Below are 17218 nucleotides of genomic sequence, written 5' to 3'. Positions count from 1 at the left end.
TTTTACTGTTTCTTTAAGGACTATTTTTTTCAGGCCTTGGGTGATGGGGTGAGCTTGGTGTGGGTCAGGGAGCGTGTGGTGGGGGGCCGTGTGCTGGGGGCGAGCCTGCAACCGCTGCAACAAGGACTGAGCCTTTGTGTAACTTACAAAAACAGTTTGAGGAAAATAACTGGGCTTTGGAAAACACATTTTTTCTTTGTAAAAACTTATTGCAAAAGTTTTATCCTATCTAACCTATTTGCATAAGTTTAAAGTTTAGTGGAGGGATACTTTTATTTTTATTATCATCATGATGACATGTGGTATTCACCCCCATTAAAAGGTCCAGCATGTAGGATTTACAGGGATATATTGGCAGACATGTAATATAATGTTTTCTTTAGTGAACATTTACTTAAAAAGTAAGAGTTGTAATGGTTTTGTTACCTTAGAATGAGCCGTTTATATCTGCATAGGGAGCGGGTCCTCGTCAAACATAAACACTGGCTCTAGATAGGGTCATTGGGGTCATTGGTGTTTTTGCATCGGCCACCAATCAGCATTGTGAAAACAGTTATTTGTAACGTGAAACTGCTTTATTCCATGTTTTACCAGTTTAAATCACCGGGTCCGTTTGTTTTGGAGAGGAAGAGACCTCTGCGGATAATTCGGCTCACAGTAAAAACCTCCTGAACATCTGGATCTCAAGTTACTAGAGAAAAAAGGTGAGCACAAATGATCAGGAGCTGGGCTACAAATGCTGATTTGCAATGTTGAACTGTTTTATCCTGTGTCAACAATTAAGAATTCTAGTCAGAGGAAGTTTCGGCTGGTTGAAATCTGCGATCCTCTCCTAAATGCTACTAAATCCCCCCAAATTTTACACACTGCGCCTTTGAAAACAGAAAGCACGACAGGAAACACTGTATTCTTCTTTACAAAAGGCTTTAATATTTACATCATAAAAGGATGAAACCAAAGAACACGGAAGAGATGAAAAGATGTCAGTGAAAGAACACATGAATAAAACCTTTAGACATGGCTGCGACTCATTCATCTCAATCCAACGTCTTTCAGTCTTTCACATTAGAGACGCACTATAAAAAAACATACTGGTCCTGGGACAAACACACATGCCAAAGTCTTTTTTCTTTTTTTTTTACAGTCTTTAAAAATCAAGAAATGGTGGTTCTCTAGGAGCATGAAACTACAATAACTGAAAGAGCACGTGTTGCTCTTCATAATGGAGCTACAAAGGAAAACCAGGAGATTCTCTACAGGCCCTCTTTGGAAAAAAAAAGATTTTGAAATTGTCTGTCGTTATGTAACCTGTTGCAAAAGTGCCAAAGGTTCACGTTGAGAGTTTCAGCTGTCTGTTGGTGATGCCAGAATTGGGCGCTGCCAATTTTCATATCATAGTTGCATACGTGTGCAACAGTGCAAAAGGTCAATCGAGTCAGACGACGTGACGCAAATAACTTGATACCGTCTACATTTTGACGGCCGTCGGCATGGCAACACAGTACAGTAACTACATTATTTGGGCCCCGGTCGAAAGCTACCAGATATAAACAGGTTTCAGGGGAAGAAAATAAGCATTTATCACTCTGCTTATGCAAAATACTGCTTAATCAAAGTTCAGATTATAAATACATTTTAAAATATGTACACAGCAAAACAAGAAATGACCTATGAAAATAACTTCATAAAGCCATGTTTATTATCTCATTGAAATAAGCCTCGCAGGGCTAGTGCAGATAGACACGGAGCTTGTAGAGCGGGTCACCTCTCCTCAGATTATCAACGGTAAAAACGAGATTCGACTTTAACACTATTTGAACCTGCGGAGTGGCTTCCCACTGAACGAGCCCACGGTCAGACCAATCCGAGTTTGGTCCTCTTCCTCCCACGAACACGAGACACCTCACTCTGCAGCCAATCAGGCGCTCCAACCCACTGGGTACTCCTGCCTTGGAGAAGGTGCATCTCTGTCAAAAAGATCGGGGGTGGGACTATACTGAACAAGTGCAGGGCAAATATCTCTGTCATGCTTCACACACACTCACATCATTCACACTGAATCGTCCACTAAGAGGACGTGATGGCTCCTCTCTGTGGTCAAACTGCGGCACTGCAATCTCACGAGGGGATTCAGCTCGGTAACAGAGAAAAAAAATGCTTCCTTTATTATGGTAATAATCCATAGCAACAAGAGTGCGAACTCTACAAGTGCTTCCTGATGGGGGGGTTGAGGTGGTGGGAGGGACAGTCCATGAAGAAAAATCCTGTCACTTTGATATGAATCTGTAGAGTTTAATAAATCTGTTCAATAGCTGCACGCCAAAATGCCAGAGGCCGTGTGGTTGTTGTGTCTGCGGGGGGTTATTTTTCCATCGGTTTGTGTATTTTAGAGATGTTTCTATATACAGTGTCCATGCATGTCCCTCAGCCCCTCCCGTCTCTCTAGCTGTTGGTGACAGTGGTGCCGCTGCCCAGCTTGATGATCATTTGCTGGCAGTCGTGGAGGGTCCTCTTGTCTCCCAGCTTCTCCAGGGTGCGGGCCGCATCCGCCAGCATGCCCACCCTTTGGCCGGGAGCCGACAGAAAGGAGGGGGGAAGGTAGCGGCACGCCAGCATCACTGCCTCAGCCTGCTCCCGCTGGCCTGGCCGCGTCTCGCACTCCTCTGCACACAGAAAGACACAAAGGATGTTGTTACCGCGGTGTTTTCGGGTGAGATTTTTGATGTCATCAGCCACCAATGGCAGACTGCAGCTGCTTCTTGTTTAATTACTGATGGGATTTAGTGTCGTGGACAATTGGGCAAAGTAGATGTTGAGATAAGTGCAACTGATAACAGCCATTCAGCGTCTCTCAGCTCTCTACAACTTTTATTTAAAAGTTGGCAGAAGACACAAACCTACAAACTGATGCTTAGCGAACGGCAGCATCTAAAGTTGAAGTTTATTAGTAGGTTTTAAATCTGCTTTAGTGCAACCAAACTGCAGCTTGGTACAAATTTAACTCTTAAAAACAATGTGTTAACTAAAACAGCACAATAAACAGACACTGAGAGCCTGAACTCATCTTATCAGTCACAAATGATGTTGCCACATTCATGAGGTTGAACAGGCAATGCATGAACAGCAGATACAGCAATTACACACACAAAAAAATCTAAATATCAAAAGCAGCAAAAAAGCTCAGAAAACAATTCCACCTGCAGACAGAATTACTCGTGCGGAGCTGATGAAAAAATAAAACCCAACAAAACTACATCCACACACACCTGTCTTGGCTCCGGGCGTTGCCCTGCGTCGCAGCGAGCGATCCAGGAGCTGATGTGTGCGGGTGGGACTGGCCCCCGCCATCAGCCTGGCTGTAGCTTCATGAAGGAACAACTAGAGAGAGACGGAGGGAAGAGTAATGAGGAGGAGGTGGAGGGATGATGACTCATACAGAATGCTCAGCTCTACCTCAGAGAGACTTTGAAGCCTTGTGAACAACGCTGCTAAACACTCGCCTCGGGGGTGTGTGTGTGTGTATGTGTGCGTTGCAACACCTCCCAGCTAATTTCCACAGAGAATTGTACCGTGGACTGCCTGCAAATATGTGCACAGGACAAATTTGGATGTATATGTGTTGTCATCGTGGCAGGTATGTGCAGCATGGAAGAATCTGTCGTGATGCCTGTGTGTGTCGATCTTCCACACGTCGGCTTATGAGGATTTTAGGGCACATTCTGATGAGTCATGGTTTTAAGTGTCGGAGCTGCGCAGGTGTGTTCATCTTGTTTTAAGAATTCCCTGAGTGTCTGCCAATCATGTTGTGTCTGCGTGTGTGTGAGACTGAGAGGAAATCAGGTTAGAACAGTCTAGATGAAATGAAAGTTCACCTGCATGTCAGCAAGACAATGAATCCCCCAAACTGTTCCCTCGCTGTGAGTCTAACCAAGCACTAGCATGAGCTAAGTGACTAAAACGTAGTGACTAAGACTGTTGTACGTACCCTCCGCATTGCAGGCCTGAAGCTGTGTGCCAGCTTGCGTAGGGAGCTGAGATCTTGCTGAAAGCCTTGGAGCTCCGGTGGGGAGGCCTGGTGGACCCCCGCGGGGCCGCTGGTACCAGTCGTCCCTGACCCTGCAGGACCCGCCCCCTGCTGCTGCAGGCGCCACACATTGGTCCTCATCACCAACAGAAGATCGCACAAGAGCAACTGGATAACCTAGAGAGAGAAATGGATGGATCAGGATACATGTTCTGGATCAGGATCAGGATACAGTTCAGTTCGCTTCAAAGGGGTTGGAGTTCTCTTGGAGTGTTAACATATGCAAAAATAATGCTGAGTCACCTCTCTGAGACCATTTAGAGGGCTGAAAAGCACTCTAATACTGAACCTGCACAGACTGGTGGGTTCATCGTCTCTCCCTGCGTGCATCAGCCTTCCCTTCATCCAGCGCAAACAGATACTCCACCTTGTGCCGAAATTTTGACTTCCCTAGATATTCCTTCACCATAGCAACCAGACACAACCAAAGCATCTCAGCTGAAAAAAAGGGTGCCGCCCCTTTTTTGCGCCTCATTTCCTTTCTGTGTTCGGCATTTATGAATAAGCATGTTTTTAATTTGTTTTAAAACTGTCATTTTTGTTGTTTAAAAAGCAACAACATACCTAAATATAGCCTAACAATAACACTAATTTTCAAAGCATTTAAATTTAGAGAGATGAAGTTATTTGAAAAAGAAAAAAATGGCGGTAATACCACCAATAGCACTGCTGAGACACTTCCTTTCACCATAGCAGCTCTAGTTCACAATAAAATGTGTCATTATTTGCATTAAAAAAAACAAACATTACCTACTCTGAATGATCACCAGATAAATAATAAACAGAGCTTTCACTCTTCTACACCCCCCCCGTGCGTGTTCTTCTGTTAGTGGCCCAGCTCTGTGTTGCACTGCAGGTACATTGCACTCCGCTGAGACACACATGCAATGCAACTACAATGCACCACAGCTCTGGCCGTACACATGCACACACTGAGCTACCTATCCACCAGCATCACCATCTGCTGAACGCCAGAGGGTAGGACACCGCCGTATCACAGGGAGGAGACGCTACAGGGGGATTCGCAGTCTGTGGTAAAGTGTGTGTGTGTGTACTGAAGTGATTATGTGTGGGCAATTTTCTCTGTTTACAATTTTATACACGCACATGTGTGGGCACATCTGTCACTGTGTGCATTCGTGTGTACTTATTTTTTATATATATTTCTAATGTGTCCTCACCAAACTTGACTTTAAAGCACGCAAATCTGCCAGTGCTTGTGCCTATGTGTGTGCGTGTGTGCGTGTACCTTGTCTAAACTGGAGCTGTGGCAGTGTGGTCCTAGGTTGAGGCTGTCTCGAAGCAGGGCGCTGGCCTTGTCGCTGTAGCTCAGACTCAGCTGGCAGTTTTCCGGCTTGGACAGCAGCGCCCGCACAGCTCTGAATGTGTTCAGACATGCCTTGGGCAGAAGACTCCTGACAGAGCGAGGGGGGAAAAGAGACAGAGGACACAGGTTAAAGAAGTGGAAATGTGTGTGTCCGCAGACAAAAGTTACGCAACACACTCTCGGGCCAGGCTGCGGAGGCTCCAGTGTGTGTGTGTGTGTGTGTGTACGTTCCAACTTACTCTGCGTTCTGCAGGCTGCGGGGCAAGTGCTCAACAGTTGGATACAGTCTCTCTGCCGCGGTGTCGTCTCCTTGGAGCCAGTTGATGATCACCACGGCAACTGAGGACCACCACTTGGAGTGGGGGTCACAGCCTGGAAGTTGGAACAACAACAGTCAAAGGCGAGACACCCGCGGACAAACAAACAAACAAACAAGCAAGCAAATATTTGAATCCCCCACTGCCCACATTCACACTTAACATGCATTAGAGTGCGCGCACACATGCACTCGAACACACACAGACAGCTGCTGTCTGTAATTTGACCTCTGAATCAATCTGTTTCTACCCTCTGGCATAGTCACAACATGCTGAGAGAAAGCAGCCATTTTGACGACTCCCTCATGAGGGAAAACTACTCCATTTAACATTGGGCAACACACTTACACACACATACACACACACTGACTTCCAACACTATGAGCAACCTGAGGCTCTGCCAAGAAAAGTCTCCTATTAAAATCCCTGCACAGGCTCCCCTCCCCTCCCTCCTCTCAAGGTGATCACCGATTTGACAGCGCTGAAGATAGATGAAGCAATCTAGAGGATGCCTCCCTTTCACCTAGCCCCCTTTCGCTCAGATCTGTGATCAGCGAGGACAAAGGGAAGCGGTGGGAGGGTGGAAGTCAACCCCGAGGAAATCACGCTACTCAATCTCAATAGTGTAAAAATGAACTTTATCTCACCGCTTCTTACTTTGCGAGCACATTAAGGAAATCGAACCGTCGGGGCAGGTGACTGAAAGATGCGGGACAAGCAAATGCAATTCTCTCGGGGAAGATAAGCAGTAATGAAGTAAGGAGCCTTGAATCTACACTTGGATTTGTCGATGTACTCAAGCAGCAGAAGTGGTTTCGGGCGGTGAGTGTTTGGTTGCCAAAGTTTTACAAGCTGTCTTTGGGCTGAGAGTCAAAAACTGCTTTCATTAGCTGCCACTAAAGTGTTTGGATGTTAAACTCTAAAAACGTGCTTTGGTTTTTCAGAGCTTTCAAGATATAATGTATGTCCAGTCCACTTTTGCACACCTGCACCTGCAAAGCTCAGTACCAAAACCAACCCATTACCCGTAATTATCTCTAATCCAAATTTAGACCTTCCCCAACCCGTTATCAGAAGTCCCATGACCCGACCCGTGATTACCAACGAATGCAAAGAGACACAAGTGGGGTTTTTTGCAAGTTATCCGGCAGGTACTTGACCCGTTACAGGACTCTGCTTTACAGTAATTGGTGTCCATCTTCCCAGACAAATTAATGCGTTGTTGACGGCGTTGTTGTTGACTTACCAGTCACAGTGGCCATGTTGGAGCCAATAGCAAAAGACTGGGAGGTGGCACCAGCCGCATCTGAAGCACTGATCAACAGCTGGAGGTACTCCAGGGCATCAGCATACTCCCTGAGCAGAGACACGCACTGGTTAATTTGCCGCCACGTGAACATATAATGACAATTTAAAATATATTATTACCAGTTTATTTTTTAATAGCCCATTATGTTGTCCTTATTGCTTATTGTCAAACAGTAAATCAACTATGAAGTTCTCATAAATACTATCAAAGTGGTACACAAATTTCAGTGAGGTGAACAGGGATCAAAAACTGGTATTTGGAAGTGTGTTTAGTTTCCTCACCCCTCGCCCTGGTTTGAGCTTTTCCCTTCGTGTGGCTGGGCAACACAGTACAGAGCTTTCTCCAGGAGGTGTTCCCTGAACGCCTGAGTCACCTGAGCCAGAGGATCCACTGTAAGAGAACCAACACACCATTAACATGACAAATACACTGCCTGAGTGTGCACACGCAAAACAGGAGTTTAGGCTTTATGTGACAAATTGTGTACTACATTTTATCCGCACTAACCAGTATTGCCAGCCTGGCTGTAGATGCTTTCTTTAGGAGTGCTGCGAATAGCCCAGTCCCCATCCACAAAGAAGCGGTGACCGAGTGGGTGACACAACCACTGCATAGCTGGAGGCACACTGCCACTGGATGACAGGCACGCCTGGCGGGCGCTGCTCAGGAACACACGCTATCAGAATAGAAAAACAAAGTAGTCAGTTAAGTTCTTCAATTGAATGTCGACAGACTTGCACATAATATAGGTTACTACTGATGTTTCAGCAAGTCTGAAACTGAATTAACATTTTCCTAAAAGGCAACAGGTCACAACAAAACCTGAAAAGCATCTCCAATAATATGGTACTGAAAATACAAACAGGCATTGTTGCACTGAACCGTGACCCCCGTATTGTGACGGTTCGGCAAGAATAGATGACCCTAACAACCCTAGTTCAAGTGCATCATTCTGACAGCATCCGAGGAAAAACATCTGCATACAATATTAAATGTGTGCAATATTAATGACTGAGCGAGACGACTGTGCATGTGCAGACTAAGGGTACTTACTGAGGTAAAATGCAGGATCCTTGGCAGGCTGGCTTTGACCCGTAGAGCTGCTGAGACGTAGACCTCAGCCAGACTGGCTACAGGCAGACAGGAGCCAGCGCACTCTGCCAGGTTCACCGCACTCAGAGCCATGTGCACCGCTGACAGGTGGCTACCATTCAGCTTACCTGTGTGCACATATATAAGACAAGAAACAGTTACATGTGTATATTCTTTAATCACACTATTTTGCAAAGAATAACAGCGATGCAATAATCCTAAAAAGGTTCTGCAACAGTCAATAAACCTGTAATTGGCACTGAATCAGCATAAGCCAACTCTTCCAGCAAAAAAAGGGGGGCTGCTCTTTAATCACCTGAGATGCTGTCACTTCAATGAGCCACCCTACAGTGTTCAGTCTCCCACACTGATTTAATTTAAAAACAGGGTTTTTCCCACCGACTAACCTGTCATGTGAAGCTGGTGCAGGCGGTGGTAAACCAGAGCGGCGTCCCGGCTGCTTTTACAGGCGTCTTCCTTCAGGGGGCGGTCAGATCGTAGCCCTCCGGCCCTGGCAGCCAGCCAGCGGCCCACCCAGAGGCGCTGCAGACAGAATCTTAGCAGGGACCAGAGTGCGGCGCATGCCAGGTCCAACTGGGAGATGGGTAAGGGACGACCAAGAGCCTTTAGACAGGTCCACAGGTTCTGACTGGCCTGGGCGAAATCTCCCTGGAGAGGGTGAAAGAGATCAGTGATGATGAGGAACAACAGATAATAATATTTAATTTGGATTTGTTTGTATTGAGTAAACAAAAAAACATACTCTAGCGAGGTCCAGGTCAGCCTGCTTGCGGTGCCTCCAGAACAAGACAGACGATCCAGAGTGTGGTCTGGTGACAGGCTCTCCGTACACTAACAGTCGGATCAGAACCCCTGACACCAGAATACCGTTGAGCAGCCACACCAGTATAGTCGGCAGCATCCAGTCCATCCAGCCCCACGAGTCCGCTACGGAGAGCACATTTCATTTAATATTTTGGAGTCATCATTTTGAAATCAGCGCCTTACATCATCTCAAAACAGCTCATTTTACCTGCGATCTCCACACCCAGCATGGTTCTTCCTGCATGATGGGTGGCAGTGGTGGCTGCGCTTCCAGCCGAGCTGCTGCTGGATGAGCAGAGCAGGGCAGCCAGCGGGTTGAGGGAGAGGAAGAGGAAGGTGAAGGCGCACAACGCCATGCGGGAACGGTCCAACATACCGCCAGCGCTGCCTCCTGCTGCTGATCTGTCTAACACGCCCACGCTCGGCTGATGAGCAGAACAGAGACCAGAGAGATTTATGAGACAAAAGTGTAGACATAGACGAAATACAGCAGTGACTGATTGAGGATTTAACCTGTTGACTATCTACTATACTGTATGCATCTTGATGAGTTACATACCTTAGTGTCTTCCCCCATGGGACTGTCAGGCTCTGAGTCACTGCCACAGTGTGAGAAAGAGGTGGGGGAGCCCACGTCAGAGGCTGGCGGGGTGGGCAGCTCGTTCTTCACATCAGCTGGTCCGTCCACCTCCATGGCAACCAGGTCCTTGAGAGACTCTGGACGAAAGAGGAAAAGGAAAGACGCGGAGAGCAGTTAGAGGGTCAATCAGTGGAACAAAAGTAAAGACATCCTCAACTTTCAATTCCACTTACTCAGAGGCTACAGACGACCAATTTCACTTTCGGGATAACAGTAGCTATCAATAGACCTCATCACAAAAAAGGTCAACTGAATGATTTATTTTCAAGGAGCTGAAATAAACTGCAGTGGAGCCATTATGGAATAAAGCAGAGAGAGAGATTTTAAGCACGTACTGTTTTTCTGGGCTGCCATTTTATAAGCCATGTTCTCCTGCTTGAGTTTCTGGTTGGACTGCTGCAGGTAACGGATGTAGTCGATGGCTTTCCTCAGCACTGCAGACTTGTTGAGCTATGAGAAAGTGCAAACAAATTATATAAGATGAGGCTCCTCTTGTCAATGTTGCTGATTGCCAGATTTTTCTTTAACATGGAGAGACTGCAATAAAATTAAATGATACTCTTCCCTACCTTGGCCTCAGTGCCAGCCACCAGATCTTTGAGCTCGATGATCTTATCATTAATAGAGGAGCGGTAGCGCTTCTCGATGGCATTGTGAGCCGTGCGCTTCTCGCCCTTGTGCGGCTGGCCTGCTGGCTTGCCGGTGATAGCGATGCGGTTGATGGGCAGCTTCTCAGTGTCCACCATGACGGGCACCGTGGTCAGGATGGTGCCACTGCCCATAAAAGCCTGAAGATGCAAATAAGGTGGCAGAAAATAAGGAAGACAGTTACCTAAAGAATGCACAGTGATCTTTTCTTAATACTGACTTGCATGTGATGTGCCTACCTGCAGTGAAGTGCTCTGTACTGGGGTGGTGGTGGCCAGCGATGTGGGAGAGGCCATAGTAGTGACAATACAGGGGTCGTGCTTCAGAGTGGTCAGCAGCAGAGAATCAGCCTTGATGAACTGGGGCTGCAGCAACACCTGAGAACACACACATACAAGTAAAGATACCCAGCTCTGCTTTTGGTTTTATAGGATTTACTAAGTCCACTCAGGCTCATTCAATGCCAGTCTAAAACACTTACAGGTACTTGCTGTACGTGTGGTGCGATGGTTTGAATCGGCGGGCTCGCTGACGTGGCCAGGAGAGGAGTAGTGGTGGTCAGCCCTTGGAGCTGAGCCTGGATGGTGACTGGCTGAACAGTTGGAGGTGATGATGACAGGATGGTGGTGGGTTGGCTCACAGTGCTGGGACTGCCAGCTGGAAAATTAGAGTGCAAAAGATGTTGTCAGCCCTTAACTCAAGCGTGTATAATTGTAAGAAATATCCATGACAGCAACCTACACCTGCTTTTTAGCAACTGCACACTTGATTTAACTTTTAAATCTAGTTCTACGGTGCATGACAAAAATGTCCCAGTATTCTTTATACACTGTTAATCATTTGGGCATTTCAGAAATTTGAGTGGCATCACATTCCAGCACTCAAACAACAAATCTCTACAGCAAGTCTGTAGTTGAAAATGTTACAAGAAGAAATAATGGGCCACCAAATACACTTCATCTGTACATGTTACCAACGAAAACACGACGATTCTTTATTTCAGGTGATTCAACATTTAAAAGAGCATACTTTTTATATTATATTCCATTTCTGCCAATATTTCTGCCTAAATCCTTCACACTAGAGCTTATAATATCTACACCAGCATTTGTACTAAGACAAAAACATTCTGGTATTGACCTATGAAGCTGAGAAAATGTTAGATATTTGTACTGGTTTAAACACATCATTATTTATTGTTGGTTATTGATAGAACTCTACTACACCTGACACTGTGCAAGCCATTATCTATTTGTTTGTAGGCCAATAGGTGACACACAATCTCACTGGACATGAGTGATAGCAACATTCAGTGTGTCACCATATGTTCCTTATCAGCTCCAACTGGGCTAGACGCTGAGATCACCTGTCAGTACCAGGGTCAGGGAGTTTTAAAGGAGCAATAAAGATTTATTGCCTCTGAGACAATTCAGAAGCAGTGTTTAATTTATTACTTTTCACCCACTACAAAAACCCCCTGCAACAATCAGGTGTCAACGTTTTCAGTGGACGCGGCTGCGGCAGATATGCAGCTATGCCATATGTACATATACAATGGGTGCCACCCAGACAAAGCATTTTCATTTAGTTCACAGACTTTCATGCTGCCGAGCAAAGTCTATTAGATTAGGATTTGGATACGAGATCAGCTGAGGTTGAATAGCCTGCTGTCCTAGCTTGGTAAATGCAATACATGTGAAGAGACATCTTGGTGTGCAGTGGCGTTTCCAAACTACACTTGTATAAGAAGTTCTGCTTTTAACTAAACTAGGACTAGTATTGTTATCCATCTAAAACTATTAATACTAGTTTAAAGAACTCAAAAAGATCTCTATTAGGCATCATCATCAGAGACTGCTTACCTGTGTAGCCGTTCTGGTTGCTGTAGTTGGTCCGGACCTGTTGGGGCTGAGCCTGAAGTTGTGTCTGCGGCTGTGGCTGAGGCTGAGGCTGAGGTGGAGTCTGGGGAGCAGGCGAGGTGAAGAGAGCCTGGGGTGTGGCGCTGAAAGCTGGGTTCGGTGCTGGTGAGCCATGAGGTGACGCTGCCTGAGCCGTGGCAGGCGGGCTGAGAATGGGTTGGGGCTGCTCCAACTGGGGCTGTCTGAGGCTCTGAGCCTGCTGTGGGGATGACGGCTGCTGCCTCTGCGTGGAGCTGGGCACCTGGGCCAGGGGGGACTGCTGGAAGGTGGGAGGCTGGAAGGCCTTGTCCGGGGTGGATGAGCTACGGGTGATGGGAGGGCCCAGGAGTGCATCCAGGTGGGGGCTACTGCTTAGGATGGAAGAGGAAGATGAAGGTGGAGTTGGAGGTGTGGTAGTGGCGGTTGGAAGGGCAGATGAGGTGATGGACTGTGTCAGACCAGGATGCTCTTGGCTGGGAGGAGGTGCTGTGTATGGAGGGTTATCAAACAGTCCTCCAAACTCCATGTCCTGGTTGCTGATGAGCTGTAGCATGTCTGAGGAGGGGGAGAAAGAACGGAAATCGTCACTGCGACTGACCAAGTAGGAAAAAATATAACTTTCCAAGATAACAGAAATCTGCAGCTCTGAATTGGAACTAGTTTTAAATGTAGGACACCTGGACATTTCTTGAAAAGCATGGTTTACAGTTTGGCTTATTGAGTACTGAAAACAACTTCTCCATAGCAAACTGGATCTTCTGCCTTTCCATCTATACTGCTAACTCATGCACCAGCCCACATGCACACTGTTTATGGTGTAACAGCACTCAAAATTACTACAGAGTAGTAAAGCTGCAAAAATGATCACTGTGTTCAAATAACTTCACGTAAGAGGGACATACAAACAAAGCTTTCACTGCAGCGTGCAATAAGAATGCATCATTTTCCCCCAAAACCAATGTCAGAATATAAAACTCGAAAGCAAATAAAGACTAAAACATTCATAATTCAAACTGGTGAAAAAAGGAGAATATTTCTATTCTTCTTTATTTAGCAGTTTCCCCACAAATGGGGAATACTGAATAGTCTAATTTGTGACAAAGACTATCGGGGCAGTTTGAAATTACTAGAATATAAGCAGTTTTTGCCTGAAGCACATTTTTGCTGCTTTTCATAATCAATAAATATGAAATGTTTTAGAACCAGGATTTAGTAGGAACCAAAATTGAATTTGAATGGATACATTTTGGATATATTTTTATTTGAATGTTAACTCAGGGCATTGCTGTAAAAGAGCTTAATGCTCAGTCAATTTTCCCTGAATAAACAATGGTTGAATTAATTATAAGATACATATTAAAAGGCTTTAATGGGACAATGATGACTTTTTTTTCTTGATTCATACCAGAGAACTGCAGAATGACTGTAGTAAACATTAATAATAAGAGAGTGAGACAGTGCGGCCGGTACTGGTGTATCGATACTGCAGAAAATGACTGCTGAAACAGATTTGCTAAAACAGCTCAGTGAGCCCCATCCGATTCAGACAAGTGTTGAAGGAAATGTGGCCCACACACCGGAAACCACTTTAATATTTTTGGTCCTGCCCCAAGTTAAGCAACTTTTAGAAGGACGTGTTAGATGCCCTGAGAGCAGTGTTGCATCAAAATATCCCCAAAGATCCAGAGGTGATTCTCCTCGGAACAATCCCTGAAAGGTTTGAGAGGAGGGCAAAACTGTATCTATTACAAATCCTCTTGGGGGCTGCGATTAAATGTATCACAGTTAGATGGTTGAATCCTGAACCTCCAACGTACAACATCAGAATTAAAAAATATGGGAACTGTATGAGATGGAAGGATCACATATGGATTTAGGTTGCAAATTCATAAAGACATGGAGTCCTGTAATGAGTTTGTTAATGCAGTGAGGGAAAGCTAAAATCCATATCTCCCTTCTATTCTCACTTCTATATTTTTAAGTTCACTCTATTTTTTTATTTACATTTTTTTCTTTTTTCTCTCCTTATTTCTTCTCTTTTTACTCAAGAGTATATATGTGGTCAAGCAGGTATATTTGTATGTACACATACACACATTATTTTTTATGTATCATTATTATTGGTATCACGTTTTCTTTCTTATTCCTCACAAGTCTGAATCTCAAGAACATCTTATTGCACTTGAACACTTCACCGTACTTGTCTTACACCGGGATTGATGTTATGGCAGCTGAAAACTTTGTACATTTAATCAAAGTACTATGTACTACTACGTGTGAGCTATGTAAAAAATTATATAGCTTGTATAAAATGCTGAAGTTGGAATAAAAAGTGAGTTCAAAACAAAAATAAGAATGGATATGTGTTGATAATTTCAACAACACTTCTATAAACACAGCAAAGCCTTGCACACAAGACAAACACGCCAACAGGTTCACATATATCATACTATCTAGAATTAATGTTAGTCAAAGCATGTGCCGTCAGACTATTTATAGTATTCCTGCAGCTGTGGGCTAAAGTGCTACAAAAGATGACAAAAATATACGAAAGAGTCATCGACCTTACTACATTATGGTCTCTCAACTATTGCCTCAAGCGTCCCCATTATCATGTTATAAGCATGTGAGATGCTAATTATATTTTTCCCATACAAACTGCTGTGGTATTAATGCTTTTAAATTCATATTAGACATATCAGTGCTTTCAATGCACTGTTATATTCTGCTGAAATATACCAAATTGACAAATCGCGTTCAAGCCTCTAATTTTGACCTCATGAAGCTCAACAGGATTATAATGCAAAAAAAAAAACCTGACACTGTGTGTGTATGTTGTGTCTGCAGTGAAACGCAGCACCCTGGATTTGTAGTCCAGTGTTTTGTATGAGGTGATCGCTCTTGACCAATCAGAGCGCGTCTCAGAGACTTGCTATGCCGATCAGCCCAAGACAGGAAAGAGAGGGAGCGCTGTCTGTGGCTCCGCGCGAGGTTACCATCGAGCAGCATCACCGAGGGTTACTGTCGGTCAAAATTTGGGAAGATGACGAGCACGTCTCCGGAATATGCAGTACCAACCAGAATTTACGCAGTGTTGCTTTGCACTAATATTATCATAAAAATACATATAAGATATTAGTGTAAAGCCTCTGTGGGAAACTGAGAATATTACACCACTGATATGTCTAATTAAATGCTTCCCTTGCTCTGCATCCCTACATTACATCAAACGAGTGATGGAAATGCGACCATAACACACAAAAAACTCAAATTACAACGGCAGTTTTTAGCAAACCTTATTAATGCACACGTTTTTATCAGTTAATAACGTTACAGCAGATGCAAACAAGCACGCGTTTACAATAAACATTAGGAAAAACCGAAAGGTGTCAACAGAGCACATTGTTAAAATATTTTTTTATGTCTTGACAAAAATATATACAAAAGATTTGAGAAGTCGGTCAATTGAGGCACTGTGAACTCAATAAGGAGGAATGAACGACAGTAACCTCTGTCTGTGGAGCAGGCTGGGGGCGGGGCGCACTCACGACCATTAGCAGCACGTTAGCCTCACCTATTAGCACAGCTAACCTGCTTTAATGATCTAATAATCGGTTATGTATCGCGCCTATTGGATGGAAATGAGTTCTGATAGTGCAAGAAGCAACACTGTGAACAAGCCAGCCTATTATCACCTCTGCTTGCCTCCATTATAAAGAAAGAATGAAGAATAACGTTACTGTTGCTAGCTAGCTAAACTGTTAGCATTAGCTAGTCTAGCTAGTGATGGCTGATGGAAGCTACGCTGTGAGCTGAAGCATTGTAAGTTGGTCACTGGTGAGGTTTGCGGTGTATGTTGGTATAAATTAGGTTTTTAGATATTAAACACAGGAGGCAAGTCAAACTAAACACACATGGCATGCAGGAGGTAACGTTAGCTTTAAGTTACAAGCAGTGTTGTTGGTTTAGCTCTTTAGCAAACATTAAACTGGATTAACGGTCAAACACTGTTGCATTTTCTTACCATCAATGTCGCTTAAGAGGGCCGTGTCAATATCGCTGGGGTCATTAAGCGACAGCGTTGGATCCAGGTTATCCAACGAGGGATCGTCAAAAGACAGGCTGTTCATCTTCACTCTTGTGTCTGGCTTTCCAATGTAGACTTGAATAGCTGTTGAAATCGCTCCGAGGGGGGAAAAATCGCAAACTTCTCACGTCCCTACATTTGCTAACGCATCACACCCCGAGTCTTCGTTAAAAAATACGCGCAAAGTGACCTGTAACTTTTTAATTTATGTGTCAACTAACTACTCACTCCGAGCCCCATGATCGTCCGGGGAAACTTGTCAAACCAAGCCAAACACTGAGGCTCATTCAGCACTAACCTGCTTACGGCGGCAGCCGAAAGAACCCACCTAGCCGACTGTGATTGACAGGCGCGTCAGCCAATAACTGGCTTTGTATTGGATTCCCACGTCCCCTGTTTCTCAGGGTTGTTTTGATTATTTGACTGAAGGGGTGACAGCATGTGGAGCATGTGTCAGAATTATATAACACAAGAATGTACAGTGAAACATCATTATTAAGGTACTTAATAAACTGGTGTAACGGCGCCGAAATACTTCTAAGGATCTGATTTAAATGTACTATTAAATTATTAACTACACAGACAAAGTTTGATTTATTCCATTTATAATAATTTAACCCGTGCTATCCATCCTAGTCTTCTCCGTCCATGTTAATATCGGATATATATTTCCCCAAACTGTGTATTTTGAAGGAGACAGCATGGATATGTTTATTGTGGGCTTGCCCCCAACAGCCAATCAGAGCCGAGCGGGCGTGAGCTCCTAAAAAACAAGTTTGTTTGACCGGAAGAAGCGGCTCCTCCTGTAGAACCAGTGAAATCGACCAATGGGAAGCTCGGGAGCCGAGTGGGGTGATCTGACGTCACAACTCTGGGACTAGTGATTACATCATGTGTTTCTATCTTAGAACAGCGGCAGCAGCAGGGAAATAACCTGGAGGGAAACATTGACATCCATGGAGGGATACAGGTGGCCAAACAGAATTAAAAA

At 44.7% G+C, this 17218-nt stretch overlaps 1 protein-coding gene across 1 annotated transcript; it reads right to left on the bottom strand.

Annotated features, from left to right (window-relative positions):
• Positions 1–892: 892 nt before the first annotated feature.
• On the bottom strand, positions 893–16555 carry srebf1 (sterol regulatory element binding transcription factor 1). Its single transcript, XM_050068679.1, has 19 exons — positions 16165–16555; positions 12105–12695; positions 10724–10899; positions 10482–10619; positions 10164–10382; positions 9930–10044; positions 9514–9671; positions 9163–9379; positions 8893–9077; positions 8537–8798; positions 8091–8257; positions 7545–7713; positions 7319–7427; positions 6975–7084; positions 5651–5783; positions 5334–5499; positions 3986–4201; positions 3267–3378; positions 893–2663 (listed from the first exon to the last, which is right to left on the bottom strand). Exons 1-19 carry the CDS (start codon positions 16268–16270, stop codon positions 2443–2445), a joined length of 3570 nt encoding a protein of 1189 aa, XP_049924636.1. The 5' UTR covers positions 16271–16555; the 3' UTR covers positions 893–2442.
• Between the last annotated feature and the right edge of the window lie 663 nt (positions 16556–17218).

This window comes from Epinephelus moara, chromosome 18, assembly GCF_006386435.1.
Source record: "Epinephelus moara isolate mb chromosome 18, YSFRI_EMoa_1.0, whole genome shotgun sequence".
Lineage (NCBI taxonomy): Eukaryota > Metazoa > Chordata > Actinopteri > Perciformes > Serranidae > Epinephelus > Epinephelus moara.
This window is presented reverse-complemented; position numbering and strand designations above follow the sequence as displayed.

Bases quoted from the DNA above. Each gene is read 5' to 3' on its own strand.
- srebf1 (XM_050068679.1), bottom strand. From the start codon at position 16,270: ATGAACAGCCTGTCTTTTGACGATCCCTCGTTGGATAACCTGGATCCA. The intron at 9,672-9,929 runs GTACGTGCTTAA...TCTTTCGTCCAG, and splicing joins AATGGCAGCCCAGAAAAACA to AGTCTCTCAAGGACCTGGTT. The intron at 5,784-6,974 runs GTAAGTCAACAA...TCCAACTTCCAG, and splicing joins CAACATGGCCACTGTGACTG to GCTGTGACCCCCACTCCAAG.